The sequence below is a fragment of the Lacerta agilis genome, chromosome 4 (genome assembly GCF_009819535.1).
Source record: "Lacerta agilis isolate rLacAgi1 chromosome 4, rLacAgi1.pri, whole genome shotgun sequence".
Classification (NCBI taxonomy): domain Eukaryota; kingdom Metazoa; phylum Chordata; class Lepidosauria; order Squamata; family Lacertidae; genus Lacerta; species Lacerta agilis.
Genome location: NC_046315.1, coordinates 8108718 through 8127978, shown reverse-complemented (window position 1 = coordinate 8127978; position 19261 = coordinate 8108718). Strand labels below are relative to the sequence as shown.

The 19261-nt window shown below is 45.1% G+C and overlaps 1 protein-coding gene across 1 annotated transcript in view; it reads left to right on the top strand.

The window, feature by feature from the left end:
• Positions 1 to 2174: 2174 nt before the first annotated feature.
• Positions 2175 to 19261, top strand: part of WNT11 (Wnt family member 11) — a 40093-nt gene continuing 23006 nt past the window's right edge. Inside the window, exon 1 of the mRNA XM_033145984.1 lies at positions 2175 to 2259. Within this exon, the coding sequence (XP_033001875.1) occupies positions 2183 to 2259 (77 nt within the window). The 5' untranslated portion in view covers positions 2175 to 2182. The remainder of the gene's footprint in view (positions 2260 to 19261) is intronic.

Here is a 19261-nt window from a genome sequence, read left to right as displayed (position 1 = left end):
GTTCGTTAAAACCTCTGTAATAAATGTCCTGGTATTTTCCCCATTCATCCCTCTCAGAATAAGACATTACACAGTCTTCTATTAAAGCTTAATAACGTTTATTCCTGAGAAATCATCTGTTCATAATTGGATCCCAGACGGCAGACTTAAACTTAGTAAAAGTTAAATTTACTCAGGAGACTGTTCCATAAGGGAAAACAGCTCCTTTGTGTTCTCTTGACTGGAAGCCAAGAGAGCATCCTAGCGGTCTCACTTCTTTGAGAGCGTGGTCCAAAAGAGGAAGATGGAGACTGGTCTGAAAAAGTTGTAAGAAGTTGTAAGTTGTAAGAAGTTGTAAGTTGTAAGAAGTTGTAAGTTGTAAGTTGTAAGAAGTTGTAAGTTGTAAGAAGTTGTAAGTTGTAAGAAGTTGTAAGTTGTAAGAAGTTGTAAGTTGTACCGGTAAGTTGTAAGAAGTTGTAAGAAGTTGTAAGTTGTAAGTTGTAAGAAGTTGTAAGAAGTTGTAAGTTGTAAGAAGTTGTAAGTTGTAAGAAGTTGTAAGTTGTAAGTTGTAAGAAGTTGTAAGTTGTAAGTTGTAAGAAGTTGTAAGTTGTAAGAAGTTGTAAGAAGTTGTAAGAAGTTGTAAGTTGTAAGAAGTTGTAAGTTGTAAGTTGTAAGAAGTTGTAAGTTGTAAGAAGTTGTAAGTTGTAAGAAGTTGTAAGAAGTTGTAAGTTGTAAGAAGTTGTAAGTTGTAAGAAGTTGTAAGAAGTTGTAAGAAGTTGTAAGAAGTTGTAAGTTGTAAGTTGTAAGTTGTAAGAAGTTGTAAGTTGTAAGAAGTTGTAAGTTGTAAGTTGTAAGAAGTTGTAAGTTGTAAGAAGTTGTAAGTTGTAAGAAGTTGTAAGAAGTTGTAAGTTGTAAGTTGTAAGTTGTAAGAAGTTGTAAGTTGTAAGAAGTTGTAAGTTGTAAGTTGTAAGAAGTTGTAAGTTGTAAGTTGTAAGAAGTTGTAAGTTGTAAGTTGTAAGAAGTTGTAAGTTGTAAGTTGTAAGAAGTTGTAAGTTGTAAGTTGTAAGAAGTTGTAAGTTGTAAGAAGTTGTAAGTTGTAAGTTGCTGTTACCCACCGGTCTGCATGAAATTTAGCACGACGTGCCAGTATATCGGTCCAAAAGCCTCAGTTCCATAATGCAGGTGTGAAAGGAATGCTAGGAATCAGGGCAGAAATGCTAGCGTTATAATCGGGAAAACTGGTCCAGTATTCCCCCCCCCCGCCCGCCTTGATGGATTTAATGTGTGCTCTTCTGAGGTCATTGAGTGAAGAGAAGGATTCAATAAATGCATTTAAATCCCGCACTATTATTATCACACACACACACACACACACACCCCTCCTGCAACGATGATCCTGCAGAGAGGCTGTTTTGCAATTGCCTGCTTATTCCCAGCTGCGGTTGTTCCTTGGGGTCCAGGTGTTTGAGTATGTGGGAGAAGTGAGATACTCGACCTAATGAGGTGCGAAGGAAACCAAGAGGCAGAAGGCATCCCTCGCAAGCACTCCAGGCAGCCTCCAACATCTGCAAAGAGAGCCGGGCATCTCCATTAGCCGACATCCGTTCCTGTAACTCGTCTCCTTAAAATAGCCCTCTTTCCCTCCACTCGACTTTTAATATATTTGCAAATGAAAAAAGGATGAAGATTATAAACCTCCAGGGAGGGTGGAGATTTGATGTCCATGCATTCTCTCCCCCCCCCCAACCCTTTCCTCTTCTCAGCCATACATATATATAAAAATGGGGAGAGGGGGAGGGATAAAGGCAGGATAAAGAATGAAAATCTGCCATATGCAGAGTTAACCAAAAACATGCAATCGGACTCGAGTGCCTTTGCTGTAACTCAAGCCGTCCAATCTGCCTGTCTCTGTGACTACATTGATTCTGTCAAGAACAGGGGGACTCCGTGGTGGCGGGAACCCGAATTTCGTTCGCGATTCGCAAACCACTCCTTTGCAGCTTACATTTCTTGTTCGGTACAGATGTAAAAAGGCGCGGTGCTAACCTGTTTTTGTTTTCTTCTCCCCTTCCTCAATTTCAGGTTGGCGTTGGAGGAATTCCTCTCTTTCCCCCCACCCACAAAGGAGGGTTTTTTTCTTTCCCCAAAAGCGACTTTTGTTTTCTCCCGAAGAGATTTTGCAGCGAAAAAGAGAGAGGCAAAGATGACACGGCAATTTTTGGTAGCCTTTTTCCTGGCTTTCGTCCTGCAGAACGGGACCTGCAACGGAATCAAGTGGTTGTAAGTGTTGTCTTTAAATTATAATTTTTAAAAAAATAAAAATAAAATCTGCCCGGGCATTGTGTGACAATTTGCAATTTTGCCACATACTTTAAACCATGTGTCAGGGTGGAGGCAGAAAATCCAAGGTCCAACTAGGCCTGAGGGAAGCATTATCCTTGCTCATTCATGTATCTGCCCCAACAGTGAACATAGTCGGGGGAACGTGTGCAATTTCACTTGGTTTCTTACTGGAACCCCAAGATCTACCAACCAGAGCTAGGTTCAAACGACAGACAGAATGAAAGCCCATAGATTTATTTACAGTACCAGAACTGAACTCGTGGTCTTTTCAACACAGACATCTGCACCTAGATAGCATTTCTTCAGTCCAATTTAGGTAGGAAAAAAAATTGTTTCGTTGTTGCTCTTCTTAAACAATTGGGAGTCAAGCTGCCTTTGCTGAACTTCTGCAAATCACCAAGAGATCCCAGCCTATCATTTGCACGTTTTTATTGCACACAATCTATTTAAACGTACCACCCACATGGATCGTGTTTGTGTGCATGTGTGTAATGTATAGCTTTCTCTCCCAGCCACTTTTGGCTAAGGAGAATTGGTCAGATCTTTGAAAGGCGGACTTTTATGTTTGCCAGGGAATGTCAAGAGTAAGTAAGTAAGTACTTTATTATGGTCAACGACCAGCACACACACACACACACACACACACACACACACAAAGACACATACAGAATCAATAATAAATGCAATTTAAAATTGATCTGAGATTTGATCTAAAAGGGGTTGGCCGTATTAAAATTAAAGTACATTAAAATTATTAATTATTGCTTTAAAAGAATAAATTTAGAAATTAATTAAAAAATCAACAATTCAGATTATTATAATACTTAAATCAAAAGAAGGATCAGGAGCCACCTAATTGTGCGGACCGAAGCTTAATAGCAACAGCACAGAACTTTGCCACCGCAGCTGTGACCTTTGGGTTGGCATCTGAGAGGAGCCAATGGGCGTAGTGTTCTTCGGGACATCCAGGAGACTCACATAATAGCGGAGAGATAAGTTCATTCCGTAAAGCCCTATAAAAGCAGCAACGGAGAAGTACGTGGTCTGTAGTCTCTACTTCTCCGGAGTCGCATGGACAGAGTCTGTCGCCCAAAGGAACCCCCCCCCCATACCTCCCATCCAATACGGCAGATGGCAGAACATGATTTCGGGCCGGAATTTCGAGAAATATTACTCAAGTCAGCCCAGCAGTTTACACCCTGGCTTTAGCTAAAGTTTGCACCGTTTCATTCCAAGTTGTTTCTTGATTCCTCTGATAGCTGATTTTGGTTGACCCCAACTCTAGCCTGTGATATCAACCTGTGAGTTTGTCCTAGGGTGGTGAGTTATGCAGAAAAGAGGGCAAGCTATTTGCATAAGATTTACACATGGTAATGTATGCATTTGGACACAAATGTAGGATTAATAACTGTGGGAATGTTCAGGGTGGGAGGAGAGGATATGTTGTTTATTAATATCCTTCCTAATTTGCACTAGCAAGTTCCTTTACTTTGCAGAGTGCATTCCACTTTTACACAGCAGAAAACTTGTTGCAAACTCACGTGAGTTTCTTAAGACTTGTTGTCTTAAGGTCTTGTCCAGATTGAAATGTGTTTTAATATTTTCCTGGTAAGACCCCTTGAATCCCTCCTAAAAGAATAAAGACGCCACAGTCTTACTCAAAGTCAATAAAAGAAGTTTACTCACATCAGTTCATGGTTGGATCCCTGAAGGCAGACATAGTTACAAATATGTACATGTGGATCTATCCCATATGGGGGAATGATCCCAGTGACTGCAGGCTAGCAGTCCAGAAGTTCATAGGACGAAAGGAAGATGGAAAAAGAGGAAAGAGGGAGGGGTGCTGTGTGACTCGTCCTTTTGTTACCTGGACAGGTTAGGTCACGCCCATCTTCTATCACATGCAAAAGGAAGGATGCTCCAGCCAGGAGGAACAAGAAGTTTCGAACAGCTGGACCAAACATTCCCTTGCATGTCTTCTCTAGCATTACAAGGAATGTTGTACTTGACTGCTCCCAGTGGATTACACCCCACAATAACTATAAACTACCGTATTTTTCGCTCCATAGGACGCTCCGGACCATAGGGCGCACCTCATTTTTAGAGGAGGAAACAAGAAAAAAAAATATTTTTCTGGTTTTCCTCCTCTAAAAGCCCTGTTTTGTTTTGTTTTTTGTTTTGTTTTTGAGGATCAGCTAAAAGTTTTGCAGCTTTTTTGCAAAGGGAAAAGCCCTGGGGTTTGGGGTTTTTTTTTTGGAGGATCAGCTAAAGGTTTTGCTGCTGTTTTTGCAAAGGCAAAAGGCCTTTTTTGAGAATCAGCTAAAAGTTTTGCAGCTTTTTTTGCAAAGGGAAAAGCCCTAGGGGTTTTTTTTTTTTTTGAGGATCAGCTAAAGGTTTTGCAGCTTTTTTTTGCAAAGGGGGAAAAGCAAAGCTCCTTTTGCAAAGGGGGAAAAGCAAAGAGGAAAAGCCCCATTTTTATGGGGTTTAACTCACATTTCTGAAAAATCTTAAGGAAAGGGAGCCATTTCTACTGTTTCCAGACAGATAATCTAATCAGCCAGTCACATGTTCTGGGGAAACAAACAACCTCCCTCTGCAGCACATTCAACAAAGGAGGGCGGGGCTGAAAGGGAGCCGGGACTCTTATCTCTCTCCCGATCTCTTGCTGATCAGCTGCTGAGCGGGGTCCTTTCAACACTCCCTTTTCTCTTTGTAAAATAAAAAGCACAATCTGCTTTTGGCCCCTGGGCAATTCAGCTCCAGGGACCACCATTCGCTCCATAAGACGCACAGGTATTTCCCCTTACTTTTTAGGAGAAAAAAGTGCGTCTTATGGAGCAAAAAATAAGGTAAATAGAAATGCAATGCATCTCACCCTAGTGGAGAGGGCACCAAATGGCCTGTGTTCCTGTTCAATCTACTGACCAGGTGTCACTGACTCTGGTTTTTTCTCTCTCTCTCTAAACCAGACTTGAACTGAAAAGTGGAGCTTCAAGTTGGCCCAAGAAAGAGTCTCAGAGGCTGGATGGACAGTGTGGGAGGGCTGCTTTTGAACCCTGGGCTGGAAGCTCCCACCCCTGACTTAGCTGGGTCACCACCCCAATGTCTTTAAAAAATGTGTTAGGGTGTTCAAATTTGCTGTAGAGTAGTCTGGGTGGGTGGGGATAGCTCAGTTGGTAGAGCACGGGACTCTGAATCTCAGGGACGTGGGTTCGAGCCCCACATTGGGCAAAAGATTCCTGCATTGCAGGGGGTTGGACTAGATGACCCTCGGGGTCCCTTCCAACTTTGCAATTCTAATATTCAAGCCATCCCTTTCCCTGGGACCTCTGAGAGTTAAATCGCTGGCTTGGCTTGGAAAGGGAAGGCACATCTTGCCTGTAACGTACACACACGCAAATGGTTCTCACCACATGGCTGCCACATGCCAGGATCCTGCCCCCTAGCCAGATGGAAGCGGTTGCTGAGTGCCTTTTTTGAGTGTCTGCTGCCTTAAAATGGAAAGAGCAGAATTTGTTGTGAGATCAGACATCGTAGCACCCTCACGTGGGGCTCCTCAGCTCACCCTTTGCACACACCAGCCGTTTAGAGGCCATTGAAAGAACAGGACTCCCTCCCAAAAGAATCTTGGGAACTGTAGCTTTGGAAGGGTGCTGGGATAGTGGCTCTTTGTGGGTTAAACTACAGCTCCCAGGATTCTTGCAGGGCACGGGAGTCATGTGCTTTAAATGGTGGTTTAACGGTTTGGTGTTGTACGCAGCTGAAATATTGGCATGTGGAGCGCAGCTGCTCAAGATTCCAGCAGCTCCATTCCATTTCTCTTCCTCACTCCAGATTTTCCATTCCCCCCCCCTCCAGCAGTGAGTCCTAGTCCTAGTTTCTCTGTATTTGTCCTCAAAGCAGCTTGTAGGAAATTGAATCCCAGAATTGTAGAGTTGGAAAGGGGCCCCGAGGGTCTTCTAGTCTGACCCCTTGCAATGTAGGCATCTAAACTAAGGCACCCATGACAGATGGCCATCCAAATTCTGTCTGAAAACTCCCAAGGAAGAAGAGTCCATCACCTTCTGAGGGAGTCTTAAGATGACCAAGGGTCTGGAAACCAAGCCTTATGAGGAACGGTTAAAGGAGCTGGGGATGTTTAGCTTGGAAAAGAGGGGTCTGAGAGGAGATAGGATAGCCATCAAATATCTCTAGGGTTGTCACATGGAAGAGGGAACAAGCTTGTTTTCTCCTACTCTGGAAGGTAGGACTTGAACCAATGACTTCAAGTTGCAAGAAAGGAGATTCCGGCTAAACATCAGGAATAACTTTCTGACAGAAACACAGTGGAACGGTCTCCCTCAGGAGGTGGTGGACTCTCCTTCCTTGGAGGTTTTAAATCAGAGGTTGGGTGGCTATCTGTCATGGATGCTTTAGCTGAGATTCCTGCATTTCCGGGGGTTGGGCTAGATGGCCCTCGGGGTCCCTTTCACCTCTACAATTCTGTGATTCTCTGTGTCTGTTCCCTTCAAGTATCTGAAGATAGCTATCGCATCACCTCTCAGTCTAAAGAACCATGATAATAACAATAGCCACAGGTAAAGGGTAAAGGGACCCCTGACCATTAGGTCCAGTCGCAGACGACTCTGGGGTTGTGGCGCTCATCTCGCTTTACTGGCCGAGGGAGCCGACGTACAGCTTCCGGGTCATGTGGCCAGCATGACTAAGTCGCTTCTGGCGAACCAGAGCAGCGCATGGAAACGTTGTTTACCTTCCCGCCAGAGGGGTACCTATTTATCTACTTTCACTTTGACATGCTTTCGAACTGCTAGGTTGGAAGGAGCAGGGACCGAACAACGGGAGCTCACCCCGTCGTGGGGATTCGAACCGCCGACCTTCTGATCTGCAAGCCTTAGGCTCTGTGGTTTAACCCACAGCGCCACCCGCCTCCCAACAATAGCCATAATTTGTTGTAAAAGTGGCATTGTACAACTCTTAACAGCTCAGCAATTTAACTGTCCCTTTCTAATATTTCCCAGAGTGAGCATCAGGCTTACCAAGAGGTGGAGTAAAAAGAATCAGCATGGGCTGGTGCCCATTGAACTGGTTGTTGTTGTTCAGTCATGTCCGACTCTTCGTGTCCCCAGGGACCAGAGCACGCCAGGCAACCCTATCTTCCACTGCCTCCCGCAGTTTGGCCAAACTCATGTTAGTAGCTTCGAGAACACTGTCCAACCATCTCATCCTCTGTCGTCCCCTTCTCCTTGTGCCCTCCATCTTTCCCAGCATCAGGGTCTTTTCTAGGGAGTCTTCTCTTCTCATGAGGTGGCCAAAGTACTGGAGCCTCAGCTTCAGGATCTGTCCTTCCAGTGAACACTCAGGGCTGATTTCCTTCAGAATGGATAGGTTTGATTTTCCTGCAGTCCATGGGACTCTCAAGAGTCTCCTCCAGCACCATAATTCAAAAGCATCAATTCTTTGGCGATCAACCTTCTTTGTGGTCCAGCTCTCACTTCCGTACATTACTACTGGGAAAACCATAGCTTTAACTATACGGACCTTTGTCGGCAAGGTGATGTCTTTGCTTTTTAAGATGCTGTCTAGGTTTGTCATTGCTTTTCTCCCAAGAAGCAGGCGTCTTCTAATTTCATGACTGCTGTCGCCATCTGCAGTGATTGTGGAACCCAGTTGAACTGGTAGGGGAGCCCAAACTGTAAGCGGGCAGGAATGCCAACTTGAATAAACTCTTAGGGCGGGGGGCAAGTACGAGAGCGTGAAAGGAATATATTCTGAATTGATCTTACTCTCCGGCTGCAGCCCTTCCACATCTCTATTTGGGGAATAACACCACTGGAATGAATTTGACCTGCTTGTAGGTTTGCACGCCTGGGATCGGGCCCACAGTTCTGCAACTTCCACCGGGTATGTGGAAGAAATACCAGATTATGAGGAGATGGGAAATGGCTTTAAAGATGTCCACTAGGAGGAGCTGCTGGCAGTATGGACACAAAGGGTACCATATATATATATATATATATATATATATATATATATATATATAACACATTATTAACATAGCTGTCAACTTTTCCCCCTTTTAAAGGGAAATTCCCTTATTCCGAATAGGATTCCTCGCAAGAAAAGGGAAAAGTTCATAGCTATGATTATTAATTGGTACCAAACAAGGGGAAATTTACAGCAAAAATGGTGAAAAATACGTATCTCCTACCACTAGATTTCTGTTGTAGCAATGCTCTTATTTTTAAGAATAATGCCCATTGTATTTTGGGCATTGGTGTCCTGGCAAATTTTATTATTAGTTTATTGTTCTGTTGCTTTTATACTCCGCCTTTTCCTCCGGTGAGCTCAGTTCCTGATTTTCCACCTCCACGTATTATCCTCACAACAACCCTGTGAGGGAGGTCAGATTAGGAAGCAGAGGCTAGCCCAAGTGAGCTTCGTAAGGCTAAGCCGGCATTCAACCCCTGGTTTCCCGGGTCCTAGTCTGAAGCTCTAACCCAGTGGTTCTCAACCTTTGTGTACCCAGATGTTGTTGTTGCACTGCAACTCCCATCAACCCCTAGCTGGCAAGACTAGTGGTCAGGGATGATAGGAGTTGTAGTCCAGCAACATCTGGGGACCCAAAGGTTGAGGAAGGCTGCTCTAACCACTACACCACACTCTTCTTTTCATATGTGTGTGGAACAGGAATTTCACTCACTGGGAGACAACACTGCAGTCAGGAATCTCAGCTAGCATTGCTCAGAAAGGCCTCTCGCTCTTCCTGAGGCCTTGGAGAACATTCGCCAGTCTGAGAAAGCAAAAACTGGCCTAGATGAACCACTAACCTCACTTACATTAGGACAGCTTTGCACATTTAATAATAATAATAATAATAATAATAATAATAATAATAATAATAATAATAATAATTTGTTCTTATTGGGCAGCTCCCAACAAAAAACAGCAAAAAATAAAATAAATTAAACATCAAACACTAGTCCATGGGTAGGCAAACTAAGGCCCGGGGGCCGGATTCATTCCAATCGCCTTCTAAATCCAGCCCACGGACGGTTCGGGAATCAGCATGTTTTTACAGGAGTAGAACGTGTGCTTTTGTTTAACATGCATCTCTGGGTTATTTGTGGGGCATAGGAATTCGTTCATTTCCCCCCCAAAAATATAGTCTGGCCCCCCACAAGGTCTGAGGGACAGTGGACCGGCCCCCTGCTGAAAAAGTTTGCTGACCCCTGCACTAGAACATTTCCCTGAACAGGGACCGGTGGATTTGGGGGGGGGGTCCAAACAATCGGGGATCCCAGATAGCAAATCAGGGATCCCAGGTAGCAGATCTATCTCTCTGAGACCTTGGAGGGATGTTGCACAGATGGGCTAATGATCCGACCCAGCGGGAGGCAGCTTCACACGGCCTTTGGGGCTGACCGCACCAAACAAAAGCTGACAAATGTCCCTGAGCATGCCGGCCTCCCGCTGTGCTCGCCGAGCCAAACTCTTGCAGCTGGCATGAACTTCAAGGAGGGTTTCCTATTTGAATTCAACAAAGCAGTGCCCAGAGAGGAGTTGGCTGAGCCTCATTCGGCGGCACTTAATATTTTACATTTGACTTGTTTAGCCTGCAATCTTTGGGTCGCTGCGCTCCCGATCAAGCTCTGCTGCCTCCGGTGAGCTTACTCCTGAGTAATGGGGTAGGAAGCCTGTGGCGCTGGCTCATTACACAAAGATCTTGCTCTGTGCGTTCCCTTTGCAAGTCGACAAGGCGAGGGCGGCCAGCTCCTTCCCTTTCTTTCTCGTCCAGCGGACAAACATTGTCGTTGTTTGTTAAAGGCTGGCTACTCTTCTGATATTTTCCTGCTGAAAAAATCTTAGCCGCGTGCCAAGGTGAGAGTGAGAGCGGGGCGACACATATTGTTGACTTAGACCTTGTTCGCACATTTCAGTTTGGGTTGGCTAACCCACAGCCTTTTGGCGTCTCTGAATGCAGGGCTCCTGGGGGAGCTGGCAATTGCTTCCCAGGCATTTCTCTTCCTCCCGCCCCCCCCCCCCCCCAACCTAAACGTTTGCCCTGGGAAAGCTGCACCCAGAAGACAAAAGCTGCAATACAGCACAGCGCTAAGAAGTTTTCACACAGAGAGGCGACGGGCAGCCTCCCTCTGCAGGGCAAGCCGTAAAAGCGGAAATCCAGTACAAAGCTAAGAGTTCTTCATGCAGAGAGGCGATGGGCAGCCTCCCTCTTGAGGGCAAGGCATTCATTGGTGGGGCCTTTACATCTGAAGCAGCTGGTGGCTGATGCTTCCTGAATGGCAAAGGGAACGGCTTTTCGGAGTGCAGGGACAATGGTGGAAAAGGCCAATTTTGGAGTCATCTCCTTGAGAGACTCTGTAAGGTGTGGTGTCATTTTCTCCGATGATCCAGGTGATCCTTCCGACAACCTGGTGCTGAGCCTTATAGTAAAGGTAAAGGGACCCCTGACCATTAGGTCCAGTTGCAGACTACTCTGGGGTTGCAGCGCTCATCTCGCTTTATTGGCCAGGGGAGCTGGCGTACATCTTCCGGGTCATGTGGCCAGCATGACTAAGCCACTTCTGGCAAAACAGAGCAGCGCACGGAAACGCCATATATCTTCCCGCTGGAGTGGTACCTATTTATCTACTTGCACTTTGACATGCTTCCGAACTGCTAGGTGGGCAGGAGCTGGGACTGAACAACGGGAGCTCACTCCATCACGGGGATTCGAACCACCGACCTTCTGATCAGCAAGCCCTAGGCTCTGCGGTTTAGACCACAGCACCACCCGCTGAGCCTCACAGGTTACAACAAAACCTTGAACATAGCCTGATAGCTCATTGGTTGCCGGTGCAGTTACCTTCGTACAAAGACATCTAACTCCCAAGAGACTGCGATCTACTCACAGAATAAAAAACTGGCAGTGATCTACCCCTTGTGGGGGCTTTTTCAAAGGGAGGAAAGTCCCGTTGGGGGGCGTGTTCAGGTCAAAGTTGTTGAGCTTTTGTAAGGGAGGAAAGTCACACATTTTTGAGAGAAATATATCAAAAATGAGTAAAGGGGAAAAGTCGCTCACCGAAAGATCGCTAAGGAAACAATCTACCTCGCAATGATAACTCCGTCTTCCGTTCCAGCGATCATGAGAAAATGCAGGATGGGGCAAGGGGCTGGGTTCGGATGCTTTTATGCCAGCACAATGGAAAAGGAGCCTGTGATCAACCGTGGTTGACCAGAACCTCCCAGGGATCGACCTAAGGATCAGCCTTAGCAGAAGTATGATGTTTACATGACCAGGTGTACTACTCAACTATGGTGCTGGAGGAGACTCTTGAGAGTCCCATGGACTGCAAGAAGATCAAACCTCTACATTCTGAAGGAAACCAGCCCTGAGTGCTCACTGGAAGGACAGATCCTGAAGCTGAGGCTCCAATACTTTGGCCACCTCATGAGAAGAGAAGACTCCCTGGAAAAGACCCTGATGTTGGGAAAGATGGAGGGCACAAGGAGAAGGGGACGACAGAGGACGAGATGGTTGGACAGTGTTCTCGAAGCTACAAACATGAGTCTGACCAAACTGTGGGAGGCAGAGGAAGACAGAAGTGCCTGGCGTGCTCTGGTCCATGGGGTCACGAAGAGTCGGACCCTACTAAACGACTAAACAACTACTACTACTACTCAACTACCAGCACATTGCAGTAGTCCAGTCATGAGGTCACTAACACATGAATTGTGAAAACAAAATAAAAAATATCCTTCCAGTGGCACCTTAGAGACCAACTAAGTTTGTTCTTGGTATGATCTTTCGTGTGCATGCAAACTTACCTACATGAATTGTGGTGCATGTGTACCCCCCCTCTCTCTCTGTGTGTATGTGTCGAGTTTGGGCAATGACCCTTGTTTGTAAGATCTAAGGCATTACGACAAGTGTGTGTTCCTGATTTGGCCTGCAAAATGTTGGAAGTCAGTGAAATACTCTGCCTGTGGGTAGTTAGCGTGTCAGGCATCGGGGATGCAAAACAATAAGTTTTTAATTTCACCGCAGCACTTGTTTTGTTCTTCAATCTTTCTTTTGTTTGTGTTTGTTACAATCACATTTGTTTCATTATTCAGCTGTCACACTTAGATTTGTTTTGTTAGCTTGCAATTGTTTCCCTGTGTGTGTCCCCCTCCTTGAATCTCCACTGCCAACACAGTTTGCTTTGGCAGTTCTTTCTGGTAGCTACCAGTTTAAAAACCAGAATGTCCCAGAGGTTGCATCATCCTGGGACATTCTTGTGTGTGTGTGTGGGGGGGGGGGTCCATTTCCATTTACCATCATCCTCCCCAATGCATCATAATGGGTATCTGGTTAACCACTGTGAGAAGGGGATGCTGGACTAGATGGGGAATTAGCCTTATCCAGCAGACTCTTTGTATGTTCCTATGATATAGTGCAGTGTTGGCCAAACTTGGGTCGCCAGCTGTTTTGGGACTACAATTCCCATCATCCCTGAACAACTGGTCCTCTTAGCTAGGCATGATGGGAGTTGTAGTCCAAAAACAGCTGGAGACCCAAGTTTGGCCAACACTGATATAGTGGAAATAAGGAAAACCATTCCCATTCATTCCTCAACGCTTGCAAATTGAAAATAATAATAATAATAATAATAATAATAATAATAATAATAATAATTATTATTATTATTATTATTATTATTATTTATACCCCGCACATCTGGCTGGGTTTCTCCAGCAACTCTGGGCGGCTCCCAACAGAATATTAAAAATACAATAAAATTTCAAATATTAAAAACTTCCCTAAACAGGGCTGCCTTCAGATGTCTTCTAAAAGTCAGATAGTTGTTTATTTCCTTGACATCTGATGGGAGGGCGTTCCACAGGGCGGGTGCCACCACTGGGAAGGCCCTCTGCCTGGTTCCCTGTAACCTCACTTCTCGCAGTGAGGGAACCGCCAGAAGGCCCTTGGAGCTGGACCTCAATTCATTTGTTTCAAAATACTTTGAAATTCAATTAAATAATCTCCATCCAGTTCAATCATTCCAAAATGAGAGGGATTCCTAGGCTAGTATGCATTAGTTTTGCATGTGTAAACAAGATGATGATGATTTTATATATATGATGGAGCATTTTCACAGCCATCCTGTTTTGGTTCCATAGAGGATCCCATGGAGCAAGGCTGGTTGGTTATTTCAGCACCATGGAGAGATCCCAGTGAGCCGCGTGCTCCAAGAAAGACTGTTGTTGAACTAAGTGTCTTTGAGCCTCTACGTTGCAGCTCATCTCTCTTAGGACCTACTGCCTTGAGTCTCTTAAAGCTCTTATAACTTAGGCAAAAAATATCTGAAAGACCACCTCCACTCCTACCAACCTTCTTGGGCGCTAAGCTCTGCAGAAGGAACTCTTGATAGTTCCACCACTCTCAAAAGTGCAGGGAATGGCAACCTGGGACGGAGCTTTCTTTGTGGCAGCCCCTGAACCGTGGGGTGTGCCACCCTACAGAGCTTCTTCTAGCATCCTCATAGTACAGCTTCTGGCCTTTGCTGAAGTTGAATGTCTTTGCTCTGGTTTTGTAGTGCCCACCTCTTTATACCATTCTGTTTTAGAATGGTAGTGATATAATTTGGTTTTTTTTAAAAAAACAAACACGAATAATTGTATGTTCTATTGTTTTAACCTGCCTTGGGACCTTATGGCGAAGGGCAGGTACAATATCTTCTTCTTCTTCTTCTTCTTCTTCTTCTTCTTCTTCTTCTTCTTCTTGGCTTCCAACATATATAAAAACATAATAAAACATTAAACATCTTCCCCAGACAGGGCTGCCTTCAGATGTCTTCTAAAGGTTGTATAGTTACTTATCTCCTTGGCTTAGGGGGTCACATAACTCCATACCCTCCAACATTTCTCTGATGAAAATAGGGACATCCTAAGGAAAAGTGGGACATTCTGGGATCTAATCAGAAACTGGGACGGCTTCTGTAAATCCGGAACTGTCCCTGGAGGGTCAGCATCAAACTTAGAGCCAGGAAGCGACTCTGTCCCCTTCGCAAGAGACATTGGGGTCTACAAATCTTTGACCCCGCCGTCAGAGGCGTAGGAAGGTCAGGTGCGGAAAATTTCTTGTCACCCCCCATTGATCCCCCCCCAAAATGGTTTTACGTTATTTCATATTTTCTTACAAAGGAATAATAACAAGTATTAATAATAAAAAACTTTTATTTATATCCTGCCCTGCCCTCCCCGGCTGAAGTCGGGCTCAGGGTGGCTAACATCAGGTACATAACATTGGTATAAAATCAAACAATAATTAAATTACCTCCTAAAAACATCTCACAATCAAATTAAAGTCTAATTCGATGGCTTTCTGCAGGGTTAGGGTTGGGAACAGTAAGTGCTCCGCTGAACTGAAATTTCAGCCTTCACGACATAGGAAAACAGCCAAGTGAACAGCTATTTTGGTGGAGGAGGGTCAAGATATTAACCGATATGCATGGAATTTAATATATAGCTATATAATCCCTAGTATAGTAAGATAAGACCTTTGGAGCAGGCATTTTTTTTAAAAAAGTTTTTATGAACCTCCGTAGTAGGGCAGTAATTGTTCCTTGATAATTTCTCACCCCCTCCATTATGGAACATGGGCCGGACCGCCCAATACACCCCCCCTTGCTATGCCCCTGCCCGCCATGATGGTGCTCCACTGTCCCTGGAAGGGTGCACTGTGTATGCACTTCAGTGCTTATTTATGGAACTGGAGCCTCCAGTTTTCTAGAGTCAGGAAAATTCTCTCCAGCGGATTAGAGACTCAAAGAGCTGGAGAGGGTCTTGTACCCTGTTACCTGCTGTAACGTATTCCTGCTTCTGAGTGAATGTGTTCAGCCTGCCGAAGGTAATTACGTGAGCTGACAAACCCCACAATATGAGCGTGGACTGGGAGTCTGCGGCAATCAGGCTTATGCTTTTCTGACAGCATCCCTAACACTATTTGAAAGCCTCATCAACTTGGTATAAATCTGATTTGACACTTGTTTATATTATCAGGGGAAGGGCTGAAGAGTGGTAATAACTTTTTTATTTTTTTTTAGAAAGAGAAGAATTAAAAAACAGCTCTGTTCAAGATCTCAGGCAGGGAGAACTGTAGCTCAGGAAATTTCTTGCGAAGCAAGCGTGGTTTTACGGGGGGGGGGGTGGAACCTGCAAAACGTTTTCGTTTTGTGAGTCGCGGCCATAGGAAAATTTGTTTTTCGAGTCACCCTTTCATTAGCGAATGCCTTCGTCTAGCGAGTTTTTCTTCTGGCGAGGCATTCGTCTAGCGAGGTACCGCTGAACTGTATTCTGCTCTTCATAAGAATGCAAGAAGAGTCCTGCCTGCTGGATTTTTTCAAGTCAAGTCAAGTTTATTAAATTTGTGAGGTCCATGCCTTTACACAAAATACCATATAACGTTATCAAAAAGATAAACAATAAAATTATTAAAATAAGTTAAAATTCATGCCGCGCTGTCCCAGCAAAGGAGGCAAACCCCGAATCCCCCCACCATACAGGAAAGAGGATACAACAACAGGTTAGGAGAGCGATGGGAGGGCCCTCACTACATCATCCATGAACCCCACCTTAGTTTTCATAGCCCTCGCCACAAAGACCGCTACCACGTGGGAAATCCATGGGTCAGCGTCCACCAGCAGAAACTTCACTTGGTCCTCAGAGTTGACTATTGATTTGGGAATAGTTTGTAAGATCACATCCCTGAAGGCCGAATAGATGGGACAGTGCAACAAGTAATTTGTGAGGTCCTCTTTGGTTCTCATGTGACAAGGACATAAACGGTGCTCTACCGGGATTTTTGCAAATCTGCCTGACAGGCAGGCCGTAGGGATAGTTTGAAAACGGGCCATGGTGAAAGCTCTCCGAAGGGTGGGTTTGGTGATATTCGCCAAGTAATTGGCACAGGTTTTGACTGTTTTCAGTCGGGGAAACCAGTGGGAGGACCCTGGGTTCTGTATTTTTGTGATGTCTAACAAGGCGTCTCTCTCCAGGATCCATTCCTGAACTTTGTCCAGGCTCCACTGTTTGAGTGTATTAAACTCCGGTAGGGTGTATCTAACCGGGATATCAGATAGGTTTTGACGCCAAGTGGTGTTCTTTTGAAAAGATACAAAGGCTTGTTTGGCCAATAAGGTATTTGAGGTGTTTGCAAGATTGATGTAAAAACGTAGGAATCTTAAGTGGGCCCTGGCAGACACAGAGGGTAATCCTACCTCCACTCTCAAGACAGCTGCCGGAGTTCCTTGAGGAAGGCCTAGGATCCTCTTGAGATAGTAATTTTGCAAAATTTCAAGCCGTTCCAACAGCCTCTGGTTCCACGGGGCAGACTCATCATATGTGGGTGATGTCACACATGTGACACATACATATGATGTCATGTGCGTTGGGAGGAAGCAGCGCCGCCATGGGAGGTCCAGTGAGGCCTGGCTCCTCAAGATTGGGGGGGGGAGACTCAGCCCCATCCCCACGTACTTGGGGGGTGGGCTGAGGGCATCGCATAGAGTTGGCACCTTAGCTCCCGTATGATAAAAGTTTGCAGCATTTGGGAATTTTTTTCCGTAGACGAAAAGCAAGTAAGAAGTGAAGCGATAGAAGCTTATAAAATTTTGCAAAGCGCAGAGAAAGTGGATGGAGAGAAGTCCCCCCCCCTTTTTTCATAACACTAGAACTCGTGGACCTCCAGTGGAATTGAATGTTGGTAGATTCAAGATGGACAAAAGAAAGGAATTCTACATGCAGTGCATAGTTAAACTTTGGAACAAGAGGCAGTGATGGCCACCAACCTGGACTGCTTGAAAAGAGGATTGGGGATAGCAGAAATCACTGGGTTAAAGCTGACCAAAAGTCCAGAGGTAGCATTATTATCAATTTACAATGGGGTGGAAGGTTCACAGGCTATGAAGGACTTGCTCACAAATTTATTGGCAGCTGCACGAATTATTATAACTAGGAAGTGGAAGGGGCAAGCCGAATATAAAATGGAAGAATGGTATGAAGAGGTGTGGGGTATGGCTAAGAGAGCCAGTGTGGTGTAGTGGTTAAGAGCGGTAGACTCGTAATCTGGTGAACCGAGTTCGCGTCTCCGCTCCTCCACATGCAGCTGCTGGGTGACCTTGGGCTAGTCACACTTCTCTGAAGTCTCTCAGCCCCACTCACCTCACAGAGTGTTGGTTGTGGGGGGGGAGGAAGGGAAAGGAGAATGTTAGCCGCTTTGAGACTCCTTCGGGTAGCGATAATGCGGGATATCAAATCCAAACTCTTCTTCTATTCATGATAAGTTAACATGTGCCATTAAGGTAAGATGGGGGAATGTGCAGGAGAAATGATTTTGAGGAGATAATGGAGGGTGTTTGTCGAATCTGTACTGTTAAAACGGAAAGGGGTCAAACCACCGCAAGAGGTGTTGAAATTCTGGGAGGTTGGATAGTTACAATGGAATGGTCTCGGTGGTAGGGTACAGGTTTTTTATTTATGATATTAAAAAAAAAGAAAAACAAAGAGGATTGGGCAAATTCAATGGCTCAATAGCTATGCTCTGACTCCACAGTCAGAGGCAGAAATGCTTCTGAGCATGAGATGCTGGGAGCCGCAGGAGGAGAGAGGGATCTGCTGCCTGGGCCCTCTTTCTGGCTTCCCATTGGGGCACCTGGTTGGCTACTGTGAGAACAGGATGTTGGACTAGATGGGCCATTGGCCTGATCCAGCAAACTCTTCTTTTGTTCTTAAGCCTACAAACAGGACCTGAGTGCAACGGCTTTCTCCCCACGTTTGATTCCCGCCAACTGATGTTCAAAGACATGCACCTCAGACACTGGGAGCCAAGACACAGCCATTGAGACTGCTAGCTGGAACGATGCACAAAGCCAGCAATATAACAGTGGAGGTTTTCCCTAATGCTCCAGCAAAACTTGAAAACAGAACCGGGTGCTTCAGAGGTGGGAGAAGCCGAAAACTGTTTCTGTGTTGAGTTGCAGCAAACGCCGTGTTGTTCTCTCGGAAACGCCAGCCAGAACGCATTTAATTTTTCTGCCTCTCTCCCGAGATGTTTCCAATTACGAAGCTTTAAAGCATTGAGGTTCAAATGTGAAAGACGATCAGAAACTATATTTATCCGTCACGGTCGGCTCTTTAGAGCATGACTGGCTCTATGAGAAACAGGCCCGCCTAAGAGTTAACCGAATTCCTCTCTTTGATTCCACATTTTGAGATGTCTCTCTTTCTGTCGTCTCACAAATCCTCACTTACTCTACCGGAATTCAGTGTCCTATTAAAGTGCCAAGTTTTAACACACAAAAGTTAGAAGCAAGTGCTCTTTAACACGTATTGCTGATGAAAACAGTTGCCCGTTTATAAGCTCCTTTCACAGAATGCTTGAGAGTGTTAAATGCCACCATTTGTAGTACAGCGGACGCATGGGTCACAAATGCGATCCGTGCGGGAGGTGTGTTTGCAACCCGTGGCGCTGCACCTGCATGTGATGCAATTTGGCGCTTCTGCACATGATCGAGCGCCGAAACCCGGAAGTAACCCGTTCCATTACTTCCGGGTTCGGCACGGTGCGCAACCCAAACCAAAATTGTGCAACCTGAAGCAGCCGTAACCTGAGGTATGACTGTATGCTGTTCTGCACAATTTTTTGTTTGTTTGTTTCTTCAGACCAGGACACCGTCTACCGTACATTTGTCCATGTGAACAGCTATTTTGGTGGAGGAGGGTCAAGATATTAACCGATATGCATGAAATTTCATATATAGCTATATAGTCCCTAGTATAGTAAGATAAGACCTTCGGAGCAGGCATTAAAAAAATAAATATTTTTTTTTTCAAAATTTCTTTTTTTCCAAAAAAATTGTTCCTTGATAATTTGTCACCCCCTCCATTATGGAAAACGGGG